Source organism: Oncorhynchus masou, chromosome 26 (assembly GCF_036934945.1).
Source record: "Oncorhynchus masou masou isolate Uvic2021 chromosome 26, UVic_Omas_1.1, whole genome shotgun sequence".
Lineage (NCBI taxonomy): Eukaryota > Metazoa > Chordata > Actinopteri > Salmoniformes > Salmonidae > Oncorhynchus > Oncorhynchus masou.
The window spans coordinates 14013516-14035492 of NC_088237.1; the positions used below are offsets into that span (position 1 = coordinate 14013516).

At 47.3% G+C, this 21977-nt stretch overlaps 1 protein-coding gene across 1 annotated transcript in view; it reads left to right on the top strand.

Annotated features, from left to right (window-relative positions):
- Window positions 1–4058: 4058 nt before the first annotated feature.
- The window catches only part of LOC135515095 (signal peptide, CUB and EGF-like domain-containing protein 1), a 209829-nt gene continuing 191910 nt past the window's right edge, over window positions 4059–21977 (top strand). The window contains exons 1-2 of the mRNA XM_064938927.1: window positions 4059–4140; window positions 4678–4803. Of these exons, the coding sequence (XP_064794999.1) occupies window positions 4059–4140; window positions 4678–4803 (208 nt within the window). The remainder of the gene's footprint in view (window positions 4141–4677; window positions 4804–21977) is intronic.

Below are 21977 nucleotides of genomic sequence, written 5' to 3' on the forward strand. Positions count from 1 at the left end.
CAACTGAAACATCAAGGGGACAGCAGGGGCACGCTCCCTTCCATTCCTACCTCTACCCCTTCTCTTTCCTTCCTCTTCTCCCCCTCTCCCATTCCTCACCTCTCTCCCCTTCTTCATCCATCTCAAGGGGCATGCTTTCCCCCCCTCTTGGGGTACGGGCCGTCAGCGAAGGTGTCTAATTCACTTGATGAGATGTTGAGCGTCAACATTTCCCCCGTCACAATTAGGAAACGTGTGCCGCGTGTCCAAGCAGAGGAAGCAGCGAGCAGCCCGGTTCAGAAGCTGTCGGAGTGTCAACAACAGCTTCAGGGCAGGAAGAGATCACTGCTGGAGGCTAACTAGGCACAGGGCATGGCTCCATGTCCATCCTCCCCCCTCGGCCCCAGACCCAAGCCCCATGCCCCCCCCCATGCCCCAGGGCAGGTGTGAGCCCCGGCCCTACCCCTTCCTGATACCTGCCCTGATCTTTGGTGCTCTCTAACCCTGCTCCCTTATGTAAAACCAGGCCTGCCTTGTCTTGTCACGAGGTGCCAATTAACGACTGGAAGCTTTTCATTTATCCCTTTTCATTTATACCTAATTATCTTTACTCTTTCTTTCTTTCTCTCTCTCTCTCTCTCTCTCTCTCTCTCTCTCTCTCTCTCTCTCTTTCTCCCTCTCTCTCCTCTCTCTCTCTCTCTCGCTCTCCCTTTCTCCCTCTCTCTCTCTCTCTCTCTCTCTCTCTCTCTCTCTCTCTCTCTCTCTCTCTCCTTCCAGTTAAAATCTACATTTCGACATAATTTCTACCCATAAATTGTAAATGAAAACTGCACGTTAAACTGCCCTCTGAGACCCCAGGGGCTCTCCCTCTCTTTCTCTCTCTCACTCACTCGCACCTTTTCTTTCTCTGTTTTCTCTCTCTCCTCTCTCTCTCTCTCTCTCTCACTCTCTCACTCTCTCTCTCTCTCTCGCTTTCTGTCTCTTGCTTTCTGTCTCTCGCTCTCTTTGTATGCCTCTCTCCTTTTTTGGCCTGCTGTTTGATGAAGAAAAAGCAGTAGACATTATGCAAGCCATCCTCATGACTAACTCTGCTTAGTTCTCTCTGCCTATCAAAAGCAGGGTTGTTGTGATCAAATGTGGTTGCTGTAGACACACTCAGGTGTACACATTTTATTACGTTACAGCCTTATTCTAAAATTGATTAATACAAAAAATGTCCTCATCGATCTACACACAATACCCCATAATGACAAAGAGAAAACAGAAATACCTTATTTTCATAAGTGTTCAGACTCTTTGTTATGTGATTCGAAATTGAGCTCAGGTGCATCCTGTTTCCATTGATCATCCTTGAGATGTTTCTACAACTTCAATGGTGTCCACCTGTGGTAAATTCAATTGATTGGACAGCACAGTTTACAGTACATGTCAGAGCAAAAACCAAACCATGAGGTCGAAGGAATTGTCCGTAGAGTTCCGAGACCAGATTGTGTCAAGGCACAGATATGGGGAAGGCCCCCAGGAACACAGTGTCCTCCGTCATTCTTAAATGGTAGAGGTTTGGAACCACCAAGACACTTCCTAGAGCTGGCCGCCCAGCCGCCTGAGCAATCGGGGGAGAAGGGCCTTGGCCTTGGTTAGGAAGGTGACCAAGAACCCAATGGTCACTCTGACAGAGCTCCAGAGTTCCTCTGTGGAGATGGGAGAACCTTCCAGAAGGACAACTGTCTCTGCAGCACTCCACCAATCCGGCCTTTATGGTAGAGTGGCCTGATGGAAGCCAAACTTTAGTAAAAGGCACATGACAGCCCACTTGGAGTTTGCCAAGGACTCTCAGAACATGACATAACAAGATTCTCTGGTCTGATGAAACCAAATTTGAACTCTTTGGCCTGAATGCCAAGCTTCACCTCTGGAGGAAACCTGCCACCATCCTTATGGTGAAGCATGGTGGTGGCAGCATCATGCTGTGGGAATGTTTGTCAGCGGCAGGAACTGGGAGATTAGTCAGGATCGAGGGAAAGATGAACGGAGCAAAGTACAGCGAGATCCTTGATGAAAACCTGCTGTCGAGCGCTCAGGACCTCAGACTGGGGCAAAGGTTCACCTTCCAACAGGACACCAACCCTAAGCACACAGCCAAGACAACTCAGGAGTGGCTTTGGGACAAGTCTCTGAATGTCCTTGAGTGGCCCAGCCGTTGGCCTGAATTGAACTTATTTGAATGATTGCATTTATTTATCTAAAAACCTGTTTTTGTTTTGTAATTTTGGGGTATTGTGTGTAGATTGATGAGGGGGGAAAAACGATTGAATTAATTTCAGAACAAGGCTGTAACGTAATACTGAAAGCATCTCTGTATCTCATGATATTTCTCCTGTCTGTCCTCCTCCATGTCTTCTCTCTCGTGCAAAGACTGATGTTCCTCTGATCCCCCTGTATTCCCACACCTCTGCTTTCCATCGGAGGGTCTCAGGGTGCTATGCAGAGCATGTAAAGGGGTGCCTCGGCATCTCGTCTGCTGGTGCAGGGAGAGGCGTTCGTCCAAACAGTCATTACCCAGAAGCCCTCTCATTTCAGTGCTCCATAATTGGTTTCATATGCCTCTGGGATGAGCCACTGATGACTGGGACCAGTTTGTGTACACCAGCCAGGGCCCAGTCCCTGTATTTAAAGTGCAGAAAGGCCATACCGTTCCTTTGTTTGTGTGGGAAAGAGAGTCGAAAACAAACAGTGGATTAGAATGCATGTTAGGCCGGTGTAATTGCCTGCTCTGTAAACATGGCAGGTGCCAGAGCATCTCTAAAGGAAAGAATGTCTGTCCCAGTTATTTATTTAACTTTTATCTTGATTGGTTTTAACTGACTGGAATGCCTCAGGAAAAACACTTTTAGATTAGATTTCTATTTCAAGCATTTCGACCAAGTTGTGTTGGCGGCGTCTGCTCTATATTGTAGACCCGGTTTTCAATTTAGAAGTAGATTAGGCTAAGCTTCTATTGTAGATATACAGGAACATCGAAATAGCTTTTAACCAAGACGCTGTGTGTTCTATCCTGATCACAATGAGCTGCCTAGAGGGTGAGGGGTCTGCGTGAGCAGACCAACAGTGGGCTGTTTCAGTGTGTTGGCGTTGTACCGGTGGTGTGCTGTGCAGTGTCCAGGGCTGTGTCCCAAATGGCACCCTATTCCCTATACAGTGCACTACTTTTGACCAGGGCCCTGAAGGGAAAATGAAAGGGTGCTATTTGGGACGCGGCCATAGGACTGGGTTCTGTCCAGTCCACAGGATGTAGGAGGCGGAGAGAGACTAGAGAGACTGGAGAGACTAGTGCTAAAAGCTGTTTGTGGCTGACAGAACCAGACCCAACATAGCCAACCTCACGGTTGGCAGAGACAAGACAGTGTGTGTGTGTGTGTGTGGGGGGGGGGGTGGGTACAGGGAATAGGAAACATATAGAGGGAGAGAGAGAAACGGAGTAGGAGGAAAGAACAGAGAAAGAAGTGAGATGGAAAGAGTGCGAGAAAGGTACTTTAGATAGAGGGGAAAAGGACAAGAAACATGATAAAACGTGAAACGGATGTACAGGCAGAAAGACAGACACACTGAGGGAGTGAGAGTTGGCGTCTTGGCCAGGTTGGCGAGAGAGACAGAGGGAGTGAGAGTTTACGTCTTGGCCAGGTTGGCGAGAGCGACAGAGACAGAGAGAGCGACAGAGACAGATAGAGAGACACAGAGAGAGCGACAGAGACAGAGAGAGCGACAGAGACAGATAGAGAGACACAGAGAGAGAGACAGAGACAGAGAGAGCGACAGAGACAGATAGAGAGACACAGAGAGAGCGACAGAGACAGAGAGAGACAGAGATACAAAGACAGCGACAGAGAAACAGAGACAGAGGGAGTAATACAGGAGTTGAACACAAACCAGATACCTGCTCGGGCCCATCCAGAGTGGAGGAGGAGAATAGACGGAGAGGATTTGGGGTTGGGGTCTGGCCCCCAGTCTGCCTGCCTGCCTCCCCTGGCCTGCTGCGTTCACACGGAGGGGGGACTATTTGTTTTAGTGGCTCAGTCCGCATGGCAACCACTTGTGAGTGGCTCCTGGGAAAGACTCCGCTGGCTCAGGATGAAGGGGGAACATCGTCAATGAATAAACACGGCAAGACCCTCTCCGTATGCCCCTCTGGACTCTGTGCCCCTCTGGACTCTGTACCAGTGTTCTACCCCCAAACACTGCAGTCTCAGCTGACACCCTAGTCTGGACTCTGTATAAACACTATGCACACTCACCATGAGCTGTACCAGTGTTCTACCTTTAATCTCCAACCCTGACCTCTGACCTCTACACATTAACATCAGCTGACACTCTCCGTATGCCCCTCTGGACTCTGTACCCCCAAACACTGCAGTCTTACCCCTAGTATGTATACTATGCACACTCACCATGAGCTGTACCAGTGTTCTACCTTTAATCTCCAACCCTGACCTCTGACCTCTACACATTAACATCAGCTGACACTCTCCATATGCCCCTCCCCTTTGTACCCACATCTCAATGACACGCCATACTGTTTATCTCTGTCCCCCTACCATCCATTCTACCATTCCACCTTCCTCTCTTCCCGTCCATTTGTACAGTGGCGACAGTAATTCCTCTCCACCCTTCTCATTGGTCTTCTATGACTCTCCGTTTCAGACATGGACGAGTGTGAGAATGAGTACAACGGAGGCTGTGTCCATGAGTGTATCAACATCCCGGGCAACTACAGGTGCACCTGCTACGACGGATTCATGTTGGCCCACGACGGACACAACTGTCTGGGTGAGTGTGCAAGTCCTCCTAACCCACTTTTAAACTCAAAGTGCAACCTATCCAGGTCTGTCATTTATGTTTGTATGAGACTGTGCTATCTTTGGATCTTTCCCTTCCTGTGTGTGTTCGTATTCTGCTCTGTGTCTATCTGCATTCATGTGTGTGCGTCTGTGTGTGCATGCATTCTATGTGTGTGTGTGTGTGTGTGTGTGTGTGTGTGTGTGTGTGTGTGTGTGTGTGTGTGTGTGTGTGTGTGTGTGTGTGTGTGTGTGTGTGTGTGTGTGTGTGTGTGTGTGTGTGTGTACTGTGCACTCTATCTGCTATGCGGTTTGTCTGCCTGGCTCTCAGCTCCCTTCGTTCTCCAGAGAGTCTCTGTCATCATTTGGAGGACATTATTTGAGCTGTTTTATGCTCATTTCATTCTTTGGGTTTTGTTTGGGATGATGCTCAGGGTTGAAGAGTTCTTCACTTCCTCAGCTAGATATCTCCTACAGATATCTGTCTGGGGCATCTGCAATGTGCACTAGCGGACAGATCCAGTCCATTTAGTCTCGGCCTTCTCTTATTGACTTAGTGTCAGGCAGACAAATGTGTTTCTGCTCCTCCTGCAACATGCCGGTTCTGCTTGGATGTGCTTAGACACATTTCATCTTTTCGCTCCCCGCCCCGCTGATTGACGCAAGCAAAATCTAAATGTGTAGTTTGGATGCCCTTGCCCGCAACCCAAACATATTTGGTGGGACGTGTTTTGGCATTTGTAGGTATTATGTCTGATTCTGTGAAGCCTGGGAGGGAGGAGGAGGAGGAGGGGGGAGAGGAACATGCCATTAGGCGTAGTCAGGAATGACTGAGTTAGATACTCCTGAAACCTCCCCAGGAGAATGTTGTTCCGGTGTGTCTCACCTGATTAACTTTAGGACCCCTGATTGTGTCTGACTGAGAGATGAGTCCTGGGTGGTGTTCAGCACGGAACGGAAAAACTCTTGGAAACGGAACAAATAGGTCATTATCAATAACACATCATACTAAGGTACAGAGTGTTCGATTTGCCTGCCGGGGAGCAAGAAGACCCCCAGCTCATCTAAAACCATTGACAACTGCGTGCCATTTTCAAGGGATTTTCAAATAAATGTGTATCTCGTCATGTATCAAAATATTGGCCACCACAAAAAGTGAACTATATCTTAAAGGTGTGAGTGGTTTAGGTTCATTTCCCATCCTTTGTGGGCCTGCCTGTCAAGCAGCCGTTGCACTGTTCGCTGATCATGTTTACTTTGCAAGCAACTGGTAGAAACGTTGTACAGTTGGCATAAACATCGTGGTAAGTAGACCACGAGTAGATCCTTTTTTTCTCCAATCAACGCAGGCCTCACCTAGCGAAGTTAGCTAACATTATCCCTGTGTCAACGTTGTTACCAGTGTTTAATCATGACCGCTGCTGACAGACATGATAGGCTACGGTGATTGATGGACCACAGCAAATTGGCTAACTAACTAATAACAGATCACGTCAATATGGTCTGTTAACAAGCCAACTTTCAGGGGATAAACTAGATGGCTATATTTGCTTGTCATCTAAGTGGTGACGACAGTAATCCAACTGACAGATTGACCAGGGCGAGGCCTTGCCGATGTTAAGCACTTCCCAAAAGCCTAAACTCTGATGAAGCAAGCTAAATGACATGTTTGCTTTGCTAGCGAGTGACATGCCAAATGGATAGGCGACGGTCATCCTCGCGTATCTGAAAATACATAATCAATTGATGTTTACAGATCATGAAAAACATGCAGTTACTTGCTGTACAACTCTGATGATAGAGCTACATGTGGAATTATGTGTACTTCTGACTGTGTTTCCCTAATGGACAAATTCAGGTAATACTTCCACTCTTTCAAAACCTTCTCTCCTGTGTCGGCCTGCTGAACATACACACACACATGGATGGATGCATTGGTATTTGTACATGGACGCCTCTGGTCTAGTCTGGGTTTGACCTCACTGACTCTCATCTTGGACACAAACAGACCTGTCCTCTTTCAGTTCGCTTGCCCAGATGCTGATGAATCTTCAGTGTTGATGAGCTTTTCTGTTCCTGCCTCAAGTTCCCCTGCAATGACCTCATACACCAACCCCCCCACCCAAACGCCATAAACATAAACAAACTTGTTTTCAGCAAGTCAGAGAGGACAGAGGTCACCAGAGAAGGGCACTCCCATTCCTCCTAACCCTAACCCACCCTCTGTTAGAACCAGGACAACACTGGTGTCTCCACAGCAATGTCATTGTATAATTTCTAACGCTTAAACATGTCACTTCAGTGTTACGCCTGTTGTTACTTCCCAGAAGTTACCGGTTGCAAATGGACAAAGGAAGGAAAAATGTCAGAGAGGAAAGGAATAACCTTGGCTACCCTCTTATTTAGGCTAAAGGATGAAATAGGTTTCTGTGTTTAGCAAGGCGGGATAGGGACACAGGGGACACAGGGGAATTGCTTGAAATCGGTTTGATAGCTAGCTAATGTTTTGGTGTTGATTTCCTAGTTTGCTGTGCCTGTCTGTCTGCCTGTGTGTGTTTTAAGTGTCTGCAGCTGTTGTGTTGTCGGTGGCTGGTGACAGAGGACTCGTTGGATTGTGTGTGTTGTGGTGAACTAAAGAAAAGGAACACGAGGGAGAGAGATTTACTGCATGTGTCTGTGGCCACTTGGAAAGAATCAATTGGCCACATGCTGGCTGTGCGTCAGCAGACCTGGGTTCAAATACTATTCAAAATCTTTGACATTTTTGCAGCGTTTATTCTTGTCTGCCTGCAGTGCCAGATGGATAAGGTTTGCACCTTGGCGACTGTTCTATTGATTCCATTGCGCCCGGCAAGATCGATCAGGCCCAGTTAAAGTATTTAAAAATGAAACAATGTTCTACTTGAACCCATGTCTTTGTGTCAAAGTGGCTGTAGAGGGTTCTCTGGTCGACACACTGCCACTCCACTGAGTGGAGGAAATTGGCCACGTCTGTTAAAGGTAATTAACCCTACTATGCTGATGAGATGACATTTTAATAAACAGACACTAATTAGCTGTGAATGGAGAGTTCAAAGGGAGGGATCGGAAAGCAGTCAAGGGAGAAATCAAACACTTACAATCAGATATTTCCCACTGGGCACACACGGGTTGAATCAACGTCGTTTCCACGTCATTTCAACAAAAAGAATGTTGAACCAACGTGGAATAGATGTTGAATGGACATCTGTGCCCAGCGGGTTATGACGACACTTAAATCACTATCAGACGTTTATGATGCAATTTAATCATGATCAGTCATCTAAATAATGACAAGTGCTTTAGTATCTTTTTAATTTTGGATTTATTTCTAATCCTGGTTCTAAACTTGATTCCACTGTGTGTTACTGCCAATCCATACCTAATTCTCTCTCTCTCTCTCTCTCTCTCTCTTTCCCTCTCTCCTCTACATCTCTCTCTCTTCACCTCTCTCTTTACCTCTCTCACTCTCTCTCTCTCCCCTACATCTCTCTCTCTCTCTCTCTCTTCCCCTCTCTCCTCTACATCTCTCTTTCTCCCTCTCTCTCTCTCTTCCCCTCTCTTCTCTACATCTCACTCTCTCTTCCCCCCTCTCTATCTATCTCTCTCTTCCCCCCCTCTCTCTCTCTCTCTCTCTCTCTCTCCCCCTCTCTCCTCTACATCTCTCTCTCCCCCCCTCTCTCTCTCTCCTCCACCTCTTCCTCTCCCTCTGTATTGGAGGCTGTCCAAGCCATTCCCCCAGAGGCAATGGACTTGCTCTCGATTTGACATCTTTATTGCGGAATGTCTCAAATACAACACAGAATGATGATGGGGATGAGAACACAGGCAGGACCGCCAAGGGCCAGCGCACACCGCTCAGAGTCCTCCTCTGCTTCCAGGAGCTCCCTCGCTTTCTGTCTCTCTCTCTCTCTCCCAGCGTTCGTCTCTTCCTTGTCTGTCTGTCTGTCTGTCTGTCTGTCTGTCTGTCTGTCTGTCTGTCTGTCTGTATGACTTCATCCTCTCTTCTTCACCTCTTTTATCCTTTTCATCTCTCAATTTTCCCCTCCATCTGTCATTGGTTTCTCTTTTTCGTTCTCTTTTCTTTCTGTCTCTCATTCTGTCAGCGGTCATTATAGTTCTCCTTGACAGAGCACTGAGGTGGTGAATCACTCAACATCAGTCGGAGCCGTTAGGTGTGGCTCCGGGAATGGCATCACTTCTCCACAACTGATTGCCCAATCCCCTTTCTTTTAGTGAAGTGCTTTCATTCAGGAAGATTCTATCAGCAGCTCTTCAGCGCTCTTCCTTCTGGCTCACTTTTTCTCTGAGATCACCTGTTAACTTGTTTTTTTTTTTATGCCGAGGCCTGCCTGGTTTGACACAATGAATAGAGCTACAGTCGCTGTCTCCTTAAAAATGGAATTTAATGAAAACTTCACCCTCATCCGAGGTCATGACCTGGCTTTGTCATAGGCTCACAGCGTCCCAGCCAATCCAGCGCTCCCGTTCTCCCTGTGTCACCCACCGTGCGTTGCCATGACGTGGGATGAGGCGGACAGCAGCTCGGTAACAAATGTCACAGGAGTATTAGAGGAGCAGATCAGGCGGCATCGCTACCAAGATATCTGATGGATGGATCTGGCACCGTCAGGTTGGAGGGAGAGACAAGTGGATGGGGTCATTGGGGTGGGCTCTACGTGTGACGACTTTGAGGGTACAGTTGCGGAGAGCATCTCTCTAGCGTCTAGTGGGGATATTTTGCCACAGAAACCTGTACTGCTGTAATTGTTTTGTGCCCACAACTGTATTTCGGGTTGGGTAGAGGTACGGGTGATACTCAGGTTATTCTGAAGAGTTACGAAAGCTGACGCAGAATTAGTTGTATGCGGGTACAAACTACCTTCATATGGGCATCTTTATCAGGGTTTAGGGTCGTTGTAGGTGGAGTTATATCATAGGGTTTTACAGTTTGGCTGCAAAACCCTATGAGGGCTGAGGGGTGGTGGTGTGGTAGAGGTGCTGTAGTAGGGTCCAGGATGTTTATTTGAGGTGTGATCACTGGTAGAGGTAGAGAGGCTCAGGAAGGTACTATTTGGGGTCTGATGATCTATATTTGAGGCGTGAAGATATACTGTGTAAACTGTTTGAGTAATGAGCGTTGAGTTCCTGCGTATTGACTCATGGATATTTTCGTGTTTACCCCTCCCTCATCGCTAATTCTCTGAGATGCAGGTGACTGCCAAAATAATGGAAACGCTTGAGTAAATGAGTGATACGAAGGTTGTGGAAAGCAGGTGCTTCCACACAGGTGTGATTTCTGAGTTAATTAAGCAGGTAGGGTCATTTAAAAATGCTGGGCAGGCCATTATTTTGGCTACCATGGCACGAGTGGTCACTGAATGGTTTGATGAGCATGAAAACGACGTCAACCATATGTAAACCACACGCTGTGGCCGTCCCAGTCACCAGATCTCAACACAATTGAACACTGGATTCTGGAGCAGCACCTGAGACAGCGTTTCTCACCACCATCAACAAAACACCAAACTATGGAACTTCTCGAGGAAGAATGGTGTCGTTTCCCTCCAGTAGAGGTCCAGACACCAGTAGAATCTATTCCAAGGTGCACTGAAGCTGCTCTGGTTTGTTGTGGTCCAACACCCTATTAAGACACTTTATGTTGGGGTTTACTTTACCATGGCAGTTACCTGTACACAAATAGTACACAAATAGTATCATGTGTGCCACATAGGCATGATACAGGATCAACTATATAATGCTTGTGCGTAACTGACACACATAGTCAACCCCCAGTTTGCTGGGTCAAGCCACGATTCCCCAATTAATGTTAATGGACATCTACCAATCACAATCTGTCCACTTCAATGGTGGGACTCATCAGTAACAACATTAGCGTTTCTTATAAAGTCTCTCCCAGTCCTAAGTACCCTTTCACTCGATGACATGTGCATGTATGGTTAGTCTGGGAACAAAGGCAGACAGTAAACACAGCCGCAGACAAATCGCGTCTCTAGGGACTTGTCACCAGCCTCACACATACGGCAGCATGGGTTGAATTGGCTGGTATTATGGGTTGGAGGTTGGAGGTGCTGTAAATGAAAGTCTTGTGTGTTCCGTGACTGACTAGTGAGAATATAGGGTCTGTCTGTCTGGTTACTGTAACCGCCTGCCTCCTGTGTTCTGACTCATTAATCACTGCTGTAAACAAGATGTCAGGACAGAGCTCCAACAACGTTACCCCCTGGGTTGTACTCAGACGGGTTGCAAAGGCCCCTAAAGTGACTGTTAAAGGGCGGCTGAACCAAGATACTCAATCGAAGCCAATTTGATGGGATTTGTTATATCTTGGGGGCTGTAATCATAGACGCAGCCTTGTTACTTCCCAGTCCCTGTATCTCCGTAGGGTGTATTGCTGTTCCACTACTCCTGAAGGTCTTTAACCCCAGAAAATACCACTTGTTGTTTTTCTCCACACCTACTACTTCTCGTTGACTGAAGAAATAATAGATGAACAGAAACCTCAAGTTCTGCTGCTTTGAAATTAAGGGACAAGAGGGGGGGGGGCAGGAGGGAAGAACATGTAGAGAGAGGGAGAGGGGGAGAGAGGGGGAAGAGAGAGAGAGAGAGAGAGAGAGAGAGAGAGAGAGAGAGAGAACAGTCTGTCTTAACCGAACGTGTATAGGAAGTTGTTTTCTCGGGTCCCATATATTAGTTTAGGGCACTAATTGATTTAAAATTGCAAAATTGCAGTGCACTCTGATTATTAAATGTCCGTCCTGTTCAGTTCCTCTTCAACCTTTTTGATTTTGTTTTTGGCCGTGGACACAGCTGGGCCCGTTATGTTGATCATTTGGTGCCTTGCTCCGGACGTCTGTAGGGCTCAGACAAGTTTATTTTCTTTCTGACGCGTCCTTTTCAGTCCTTTACATGAGGTCTTAGCTCAGAGTGCCTTGGCTTCACAGCGGGACAGGCCCTGACTGCAGACTTACAGAATGCTGAAACTCTGGCACGAAAACACGGACAGATTGGGGGAAGGAAAGTGGGGAGACGTGGAGAGAGGTAGGAGAAGAGGAGGAATAGCCAACAGGCTATTGCTGATATCTCTTCAGAGCGAGACTGGGTGAAACATGGAGGCCCAGGGAAAGGTCATCTCCATTCAGTCTCTGGTTTGATTTATGTCCCTGTTTCACACTTTCTGTTCTCCCCCATCTTCCCTCCTCTCCTCTCTACCTCTCTGCCCTTTATCTTTCTTACTCCTCTCATCACCTCCAGGATGGGAAATTCATGTTTTGGTCCACTAGCCACTGTGGCAGGTAGATACAAAAAATCTCGCTACCACTGAGATGTTTTACCTGCCCCAAAAACAATTCCCCAGAATTACACAAAACAATCACTTAAAAAACAGATGAGCTTTCTAATGTTTCAAAAACAAAAATATATTAATTAGTAAGAAGTTATGGGGTATATTACTTCAATTCATAGCATTTTTGTGACCTGTTTTTTAACCAATGTATGTTAAATGTATAATTTAGATAAGAAATAATAATAAAAACAGATAAACAGTTCTACAACAGAACCTGAAGAATCAACAAAGTGCCTGTCCTGCCACAAAATGCTCAGTGACCCAGTTGATTTAATTATCTGTTATTTTACCAGGTAAGTTGACTGAGAACACGTTCTCATTTACAGCAGCAACCTGGGGAATAGTTACAGGGGAGAGGAGAGGGGTGAATGAACCAATCGTAAACTGGGGATTATTAGGTGACCGTGATGGTTTGAGGGCCAGATTGGGAATTTAGCCAGGACACCAGGGTGAACACCCCTACTCTTACAATATGTGCCTTGAGATCTTTAATGACCTCAGAGAGTCAGGACACTCGTTTAACATCCCATCTGGAAGACAGCACCCTACACAGGGCAGTGCCCTGGGGCATTGTGATATTTTTTTTAAACCAGCAGTGGTATGCAGGGTTGTATGCTGTTGGCTTTGTTAATATATAGTTCAGGACTCTATGCTGACACTTTTTTACAAGGAGTACATGATGTGCTCCTAAGTATAAATGTAGGAGCACACAAATAAATCTAGGAGAACAATAACTAAAAGTTAATGAAAGAACATTTTTGGGAGTGATCCATGCTCAATTTAGGGCGGCAGGTAGCCTAGTGGTTAGAGTGTTGGGCCGGGAACAAAAGGTTGCTCTATCAGATCTCTGAGCTGACAAGGGGAAAATCTGCCGTTCTGCCCCTGAACAAGGTAGTTAACACACTGTTCCTAGGCCACCATTGTAAATAAGAATTTATTCTTAACTAACTTGCCTAGTTAAATAAATAAAAAAAAAAAAAAAAATCTGAAATAGTTCAGCTGGCCCTTTAATTAAGGGACAAGCCGTTACCATGGTAACTTTGGTATTGGCTTGTCTGTGATGAAAAAAATCTCAGACTATGATGTCTTCCTAGCAGCACACAATTGCAGCAAACTCAAACTAACATTGAAAAACAACCTAGCATGTGAACAAAACAATGTAACTGGCCAAGAAACACAAGGACAAAGTCTTATTTTAGTAGAAGTTCTTGTCAATTCATCCAACTTCTAAATGTGGGTTTTGGATTTCATGTGACCACCCACCAACGTGGCTCGTGAAATATACATTCTTACCTGCCAATGACAAAATCTATCTGCATTTGATAGGTGACGAGTGTTAATTTCCAACCCTGGCCACCTCCCTTCTTCTACCCTCCCCTCCTCTCCTCTCCCCATAATCCTTGTCCGCCTTTGTGTCAAGCACATCCTCATTGCGTCCAAATAAGAGTTTACACAAGGAAAACAAAGGCACTCTAGTTTAAACTTGCAGAGTGCCTTGCCAGTGCTTATGTTTAAATGTTGGCAAAGATCAATTAAATGTGGAGATGACAGTTCAACAGCCCTCTCTCTCTCTCTCTCTCTCTCTCTCTCTCTCTCTCACACACACACTCTCACTCTCTCACACACACTCTCTCTCTCTCTCTCTCTCTCTCTCTCTCACTCTCTCACACACACACTCTCTCTCCCTCTGTCTCTGATCACTCTCTCTCTCGCTCTCTCTCACACACACACACTCTCCCTCCCTCTGTTTCTGATCACTCACTCACTCTCTCTCGCTCTCTCTCTCTCTCTCTCTCTCTCTCTCTCTCTCTCTCTCTCTCTCACACACACACTCTCTCTCCCTCTGTCTATGATCACAATCTCTCTCTCACACACACACTTTCTCTCTTTCTCACTCTCTCACACACACACTCTCTCTCTCATTTTCCTGTCCTGCTAAGCATTCAGAATGTAACAAGTACTTTTAGGTGTCAGGGAAAATGTATGGAGTAAAAAGTACATTGTTTTCTTTCGTAATGTAGTAAGGTAAAAGTAAATGTCAAAAATATAAATAGTGAAGTAAATTACAGATACCCCCAAAACCCCCAAAAACTACTTAAGTAATACTTGAAAGTATTTTTACTTAAATACTTTACACCACTGTCTATATGGAAAAAGGGAGATGAGAAAGCACTTTCAACTTCAATAGGGATCCTCTAAGAGATCAGCTCCAGATTGTAGTGCGGGCCTTGGCTCGAGAAGGTTGTGCATTTTGGCTCAGGACAGCGATGAGGTTTGCCTGTAGGGCTTAGTGAGAAGTGGACTGGGAAGAGGAGAGTAGTGAGGTGTGTCATGGGGTATATTGTGTAGAGAAATGTATATTGGATGCTGGATGGTGGATTGTGTTGGCTTGTGGGAGGTGGATGCTGCAGAGGGCATCTGGTTGGTAGAGCTCTGAGCAGATGCTGTTTCACCCTGCAGCCTCGCTGTGACATGTCTCTCTACAGTCAAGGCTTGAGAGAACTGCTCAGCTAAACACAGTGTATTATTCTAAACCAGCTAGTTAGGTCCTCCCTCACGTATGAATCTATCACTTTCGATGAGACAGTTTCCCTCTTAATTTGTAATTTTCCCGACAGTCCCACTGGTCCCTCTCTCCTATTCAGCTGGGACCAGGGGACGTGGGACTGTAGCTGGGCTGGAGGAGTTGAAGGGGTCTGGCTGAAACCATTGAGCTGTTGAAATACTGGCATTGCTGGTTTTGTTCCATGTTTTAGAGGGTCCTCTGCTCTCCTTACACTGTAAAGCCCTTTGAGATACAATGGCAGGTGAATACAGCAATAGAGGGTGGAGGGGAGGAAAGGAGGGGAGGAAAGAGGGGAGGGGAGAAGGAGGGGGGGAGGGAAAGAGGGGAGGGGGAGGGAGGGGAGGGAAGGAAGAGGGGGAGAGGAAAGAGGGAAAGGAGGGGAAAGAGGAAGAGGGGAGGGGGAGGAAAGAGGGGGAAAGAGGGGGGAGGGAGGAAAGAAGGGGGGAGGAGGGGGAGGAAAGAGGGGGAGGAGGGGAGAGGAGGGGGGAGGGGAGGAGGGAGGAAAGAGGGGAGAGGGGAGAGGGGAGGAGGGGAGAGGAGGAGGGAAGAGGGGGAGAGAGGGAGGAGGGGAAGAGGGGAGGGGGGGAAAGGGGGAGGGGGGGAGGGGAGGGGGAGGAAAGGGGGAGGGAGGGGAGGGGGAGGAGGGGGGAGAGGGAGAGGAGGGGGGGGAGAGGGAGGGGAAAGGAGGGGAGGGGAAAGCGGGGAGAGGGGAGAGGGGGGGGGGGAAGGTGAGGAGGGGAGGGGAGGGAGGAAAGGGGGAGGAGGAGGGGGAGGAGGAAAGAGGGGAGGGGAGAGGAGGGAGGGGGAGGGAGAGGAGAGGAGGGGAAAGAGGGGAGAGGAGGGGAAAGAGGAAGAGAGGGAGAGGAGGGGATAGGGGAGGGAGAGGAGGAGGAGGGAGAGGGAGAGGAGGGAGGAAGGGAAAGAGGGGGATAGAGAGGGAGGGGAAAGAGGGGAGAGGGGAGGAAAGAGGGGAGAGGAGGGGAAAGAGGAGAATGGAGGGGAGGGAAGATGAGAGAGGGGAGGGGATGGGACAGGAGGAGAGACCATCGCGGGAGAGATGGGGTAGGGAAGGAGGGAAGGGGAGACTAAGCTATATGTACCGTCCTGAAGAATAAAACACTATATTTAAAGGTTTATTAGGCACCTTAACAATATACAGTATACAATAGGCCTATATTTTGTCAGACACTCACAAAGGCATGCAGACAGATCAAATGTAAATGGAGTTCAATGCCTTACACTGGAACATGATGTGTGCATAGATAAAACCACCACACAAGGCCCTTCTCCTCTCTCCTCTCCCTCCCCTCCTCTCCCCTCTCCCTCCCTGTGTTAGCATGACAGTAAACACTTTCCTCTCCCCCCTAATGGTTAACAAGGCCTGAAGGACTCTGTCCTCTCCCCTCTAATGGTTAACAAGTCCTGAAGGCCTCTGTCCTCTCCACTGGGACTTAACAAGCCAACCGCCTAAATGCTCAGACGAGAGAGAATGTTGCCAGGTAAAGCCAGCACTCAAATTAAAGCAGACTATCCCACATGGAGATATGTCCGGAACTCAGACAGGGCAGTTAGAGGGAGAGAAAGAGAGCAGGAGAGACAGAGGTAGAGAGGACAAGAGAGACACACAGAGAGAGAAATTAATAGGAGACAATACTTCAGGGGGAGATAGAGGACTGGTGCCAGGGAGGGGGACATACAGGAAGAGGTAGAGGACTGGTGCCAGGGAGGGGGACATACAGGAAGAGGTAGAGGACTGGTGCCAGGGAGGGGGACATACAGGAAGAGGTAGAGGACTGGTGCCAGGGAGGGGGACATACAGGAGAGGTAGAGGACTGGTGCCAGGGAGGGGGACATACAGGAAGAGGTAGAGGACTGGTGCCAGGGAGGGGGACATACAGGAAGAGGTAGAGGACTGGTGCCAGGGAGGGGGACATACAGGAAGAGGTAGAGGACTGGTGCCAGGGAGGGGGACATACAGGGAGAGGTAGAGGACTGGTGCCAGGGAGGGGGAGATACAGGAAGAGGTAGAGGACTGGTGCCAGGGAGGGGGACATGGAAGAGGTGCCAGGGAGGGGGACATACAGGGAGAGGTAGAGGACTGGTGCCAGGGAGGGGGACATACAGGAAGAGGTAGAGGACTGGTGCCAGGGAGGGGGACATACAGGAAGAGGTAGAGGACTGGTGCCAGGGAGGGGACATACAGGAAGAGGTAGAGGACTGGTGCCAGGGAGGGGGACATACAGGGAGAGGTAGAGGACTGGTGCCAGGGAGGGGGACATACAGGGAGAGGTAGAGGACTGGTAGGGAGGGGGACATACAGGGAGAGGACTGGTGCCAGGGAGGGGGGACTGGTGCCAGGGAGGGGGACATACAGGAAGAGGTAGAGGACTGGTGCCAGGGAGGGGGACATACAGGAAGAGGTAGAGGACTGGTGCCAGGGAGGGGGACATACAGGAAGAGGTAGAGGACTGGTGCCAGGGAGGGGGACATACAGGGAGAGGTAGAGGACTGGTGCCAGGGAGGGGGACATACAGGAAGAGGTAGAGGACTGGTGCCAGGGAGGGGGACATACAGGAAGAGGTAGAGGACTGGTGCCAGGGAGGGGGACATACAGGAAGAGGTAGAGGACTGGTGCCAGGGAGGGGGACATACAGGGAGAGGTAGAGGACTGGTGCCAGGGAGGGGGACATACAGGGAGAGGTAGAGGGCTGGTGCCAGGGAGGGGGACATACAGGAAGAGGTAGACGGACGGGCCGGGAGGGGACATACAGGAAGAGGTAGAGGACTGGTGCCAGGGAGGGGGACACAGGGACAGCAAGCTCATCAGGGAGAGGTTGATCTGCCAGGACAAACAGGGAGAGGTAGAGGACCCAGGGAGGGGACATACAGGGATCACTGGTGCCAGGGAGGGGGACATACAGGGAGAGGTAGAGGACTGGTGCCAGGGAGGGGGACATACAGGGAGAGGTAGAGGACTGGTGCCAGGGAGGGGACATACAGGAAGAGGTAGAGGGCTGGTGCCAGGGGGGACATACAGGGAGAGGTAGAGGACTGGTGCCAGGGAGGGGGACATACAGGAAGAGGTAGACGTGCAGACAGCAAGCTTTTACATGACAAACAGGCCCTGATGACCTGACCAGGACAGGAGTTTTACATGACCCCCGTGACCTGACCAGGACAGGAGTTTTACATGGCCAGGTGACCTGACCAGGACAAAGGAAGGACCTTTGTTCTGATGACCGTGGGTTTGAAGACGCTGAGGAGGCCGTGTGTCATGTCCAAAGCCAGGCTGACAGACAGACAGACAGACTGGTGCTATGTATGTACTGTAGCTCACTGAAAGGACACTGGGGATCAGGTCTTTCTTTGAGGCTCTTTCACCCTGATCTTGGTTGTTTATGAGTGGGTGAGACATTTAGACAGAGACAGACGGCCGGCCGGGTGGTTGCGCCACCTCAGATCACAGAGAAGCAGACAGACCTGACTAGATGAGATTAGAGAGGCAGAGTCTCCCGGCTCCACGCTGCCTCAGCGCTTCGCACTGTCTGCCCAACCAGAGCACCCTACTCTCATTTCCTGCCTGTAGAGACCTGCACTCTAATCACAAGGGGAAATGCTTACGTTGCTCCTCTTTCATTTCACTTAGCGGTTTGTGATGGATGACTGATGGAGCCAATTACTGTCCTCCACTACCACCAAGTTCCGAGGTTAAATAAACACGGGCCAGTTGTTGCACTGGAGTAAGGGGAAGAGTTTTGGTCCATGTCTGACATGGCACCCTATTTCCTGGTCAAAAGTAGTGCACTGTGTAGGTAATGGGGTAACATTTGGGACACAGATTGGTGTTTAGACCACCTGACAGATGTGTTTGTATGGAGGACGGTTAGGAAACCTTGATAGGTGGTGAGGGGGTGTTTTCATGTGACATCATCAGTGTGCGTCTGTCTGTGCCGCCTGGCTACCGGCTCTAAACACACAAACACATTTGAACAACCACCAGACCAAACACAACACACACTGCCTTGTGCTTAATCACGGACCAGTTAACACACACATGCAGGCTCTCTCTCCCTCTCTATCTCTCTATATCTCTATCTCTCTCTCTCAGTCTCTCTCTCTCTCTCTTAGTCTCTCTCTCTTTCTCTCTCTCTATCTCTCTCTCTCTTAATCTCTCTCTTAATATCTCTCTTAATCTCTCTCTATCTCTCTCTCCCTCTCTCTATCAATTCAATTCAATTTCAATTCAAGGGGCTTTATTGGCATGGGTAACATGTGTTAACATTGCCAAAGCAAGTAAGGTGGATAATATATAAAGTGAAATAAACAATAAAAATTAACAGTAGACATCACACATACAGAAGTTTCAAAACAATAAAGACATTACAAATGTCATATTATATATATATACAGTGTTTTTTACAATGTACAAATGGTTAAGGACACAGGATAAAATAAATAAGCATAGATATGGGTTGTATTTACAATGGTGCGTGTTCTTCACTGGTTGCCCTTTTCTCGTGGCAACAGGTCACAAATCTTGCTGCTCTGATGGCACACTGTGGAATTTCACCCAGTAGATATGGGAGTTTTTCAAAATTGGATTTGTTTTCGAATTCTTTGTGGATCTGTGTAATCTGAGGGAAATATGTCTCTCTAATATGGTCATACATTGGGCAGGAGGTTAGGAAGTGCAGCTCAGTTTCCACCTCCTTTTGTGGGCAGTGAGCACATAGCCTGTCTTCTCTTGAGAGCCATGTCTGCCTACGGCGGCCTTTCTCAATAGCAAGGCTATGCTCGCTGAGTCTGTACATAGTCAAAGCTTTCCTTAATTTTGGATCAGTCACAGTGGTCAGGTATTCTGCCGCTGTGTACTCTCTGTGTAGGGCCAAATAGCATTCTAGTTTGCTCTGTTTTTTTGTTAATTCTTTTCAACTAATTATCTTTTTGTTTTCTCATGATTTGGTTGGGTCTAATTGTGCTGCTGTCATGGGGCTCTGTGGGGTGTGTTTGTGAACAGAGTCCCAGGACCAGCTTGCTTAGGGGACTCTTCTCCAGGTTCATCTCTATGTAGGTGATGGCTTTGTTGTGGAAGGTTTGGGGAATCGCTTCCTTTTAGGTGGTTATAGAATTTAACAGCTCTTTTCTGGATTTTGATCATTAGTGGGTATCGGCCTAATTCTGCTCTGCATGCATTATTTGGTGTTCTACGTTGTACACAGAGGATATTTTTGCAGAATTCTGCGTGCAGAGTCTCAATTTGGTGTTTGTCCCATTTTGTGAAGTCTTGGTTGGTGAGCGGACCCCAGACCTCACAACCATAAAGGGCAATGGGCTCTATGACTGATTCAAGTATTTTTAGCCAAATCCTAATTGGTATGTTGAGATTTATGTTCCTTTTGATGGCATAGAATGCCCTTCTTGCCTTGTCTCTCAGATCGTTCACAGCTTTGTGGAAGTTACCTGTGGCGCTGATGTTTAGGCCAAGGTATGTATAGTTTTTTGTGTGCTCTAGGGCAACAGTGTCTAGATGGAATTTGTATTTGTGGTCCTGGTGACTGGACCTTTTTTGGAACACCAATATTTTGGTCTTACTGAGATTTACTGTCAGGGCCCAGGTTTGACAGAATCTGTGCATAAGATCTAGGTGCTGCTGTAGGCCCTCCTTGGTTGTTGACAGAAGCACCAGATCATCAGCAAACAGCAGACATTTGACTTCAGATTCTAGTAGGGTGAGGCCGGGTGCTGCAGACTTTTCTAGTGCCCGCGCCAGTTCGTTGATATATATGTTGAAGAGGGTGGGGCTTAAGCTGCATCCCTGTCTAACCCCACGACCCTGTGTGAAGAAATGTGTGTGTTTTTTGCCAATTTTAACCGCACACTTGTTGTTTGTGTACATGGATTTTATGATGTCGTATGTTTTACCCCCAACACCACTTTCCATCAGTTTGAATAGCAGACCCTCATGCCAAATTGAGTCGAAGGCTTTTTTGAAATCAACAAAGCATGAGAAGACTTTGCCTTTGTTTTGGTTTGTTTGGTTGTCAATTAGGGTGTGCAGGGTGAATACATGGTCTGTTGTACGGTAATTTGGTAAAAAGCCAATTTGACATTTGCTCAGTACATTGTTTTCATTGAGGACGTGTACGAGTCTGCTGTTAATGATAATGCAGAGGATTTTCCCAAGGTTACTGTTGACGCATATTCCACGGTAGTTATTGGGGTCAAATTTGTCTCCATTTTTGTGGATTGGGGTGATCAGTCCTTGGTTCCAAATATTGGGGAAGATGCCAGAGCTAAGGATGATGTTAAAGAGTTTTAGTATAGCCAATTGGAATTTGTTGTCTGTATATTTGATCATTTCATTGAGGATACCATCAACACCACAGGCCTTTTTGGGTTGGAGGGTTTTTATTTTGTCCTGTAACTCATTCAATGTAATTGGAGAATCCAGTAGGTTCTGGTAGTCTTTAATAGTTGATTCTAAGATCTGTATTTGTATGTTTTTGCTCTTTATTCTTTGTTATAGAGCCAAAAAGATTGGAGAAGTGGTTTACCCATACATCTCCATTTTGGATAGATAATTCTTCGTGTTGTTGTTTGTTTAGTGTTTTCCAATTTTCCCAGAAGTGGTTAGAGTCTATGGATTCTTCAATTACATTGAGCTGATTTCTGACATGCTGTTCCTTCTTTTTCCGTAGTGTATTACTGTATTGTTTTAGTGATTCACCATAGTGAAGGCGTAGACTCAGGTTTTCCGGGTCTCTATGTTTTTGGTTGGACAGGTTTCTCAATTTCTTTCTTAGATTTTTGCATTCTTCATCAAACCATTTGTCATTGTTGTTAATTTTCTTCGGTTTTCTATTTGAGATTTTTAGATTTGATAGGGAAGCTGAGAGGTCAAATATACTGTTAAGATTTTCTACTGCCAAGTTTACACCTTCACTATTACAGTGGAACGTTTTACCCATGAAATTGTCTAAAAGGGATTGAATTTGTTGTTGCCTAATTGTTTTTTGGTAGGTTTCCAAACTGCATTCCTTCCATCTATAGCATTTCTTAATGTTACTCAGTTCCTTTGGCTTTGATGCCTCATGATTGAGTATTGCTCTGTTCAAGTAGACTGTGATTTTGCTGTGGTCTGATAGGGGTGTCAGTGGGCTGACTGTGAACGCTCTGAGAGACTCTGGGTTGAGGTCAGTGATAAAGTAGTCTACAG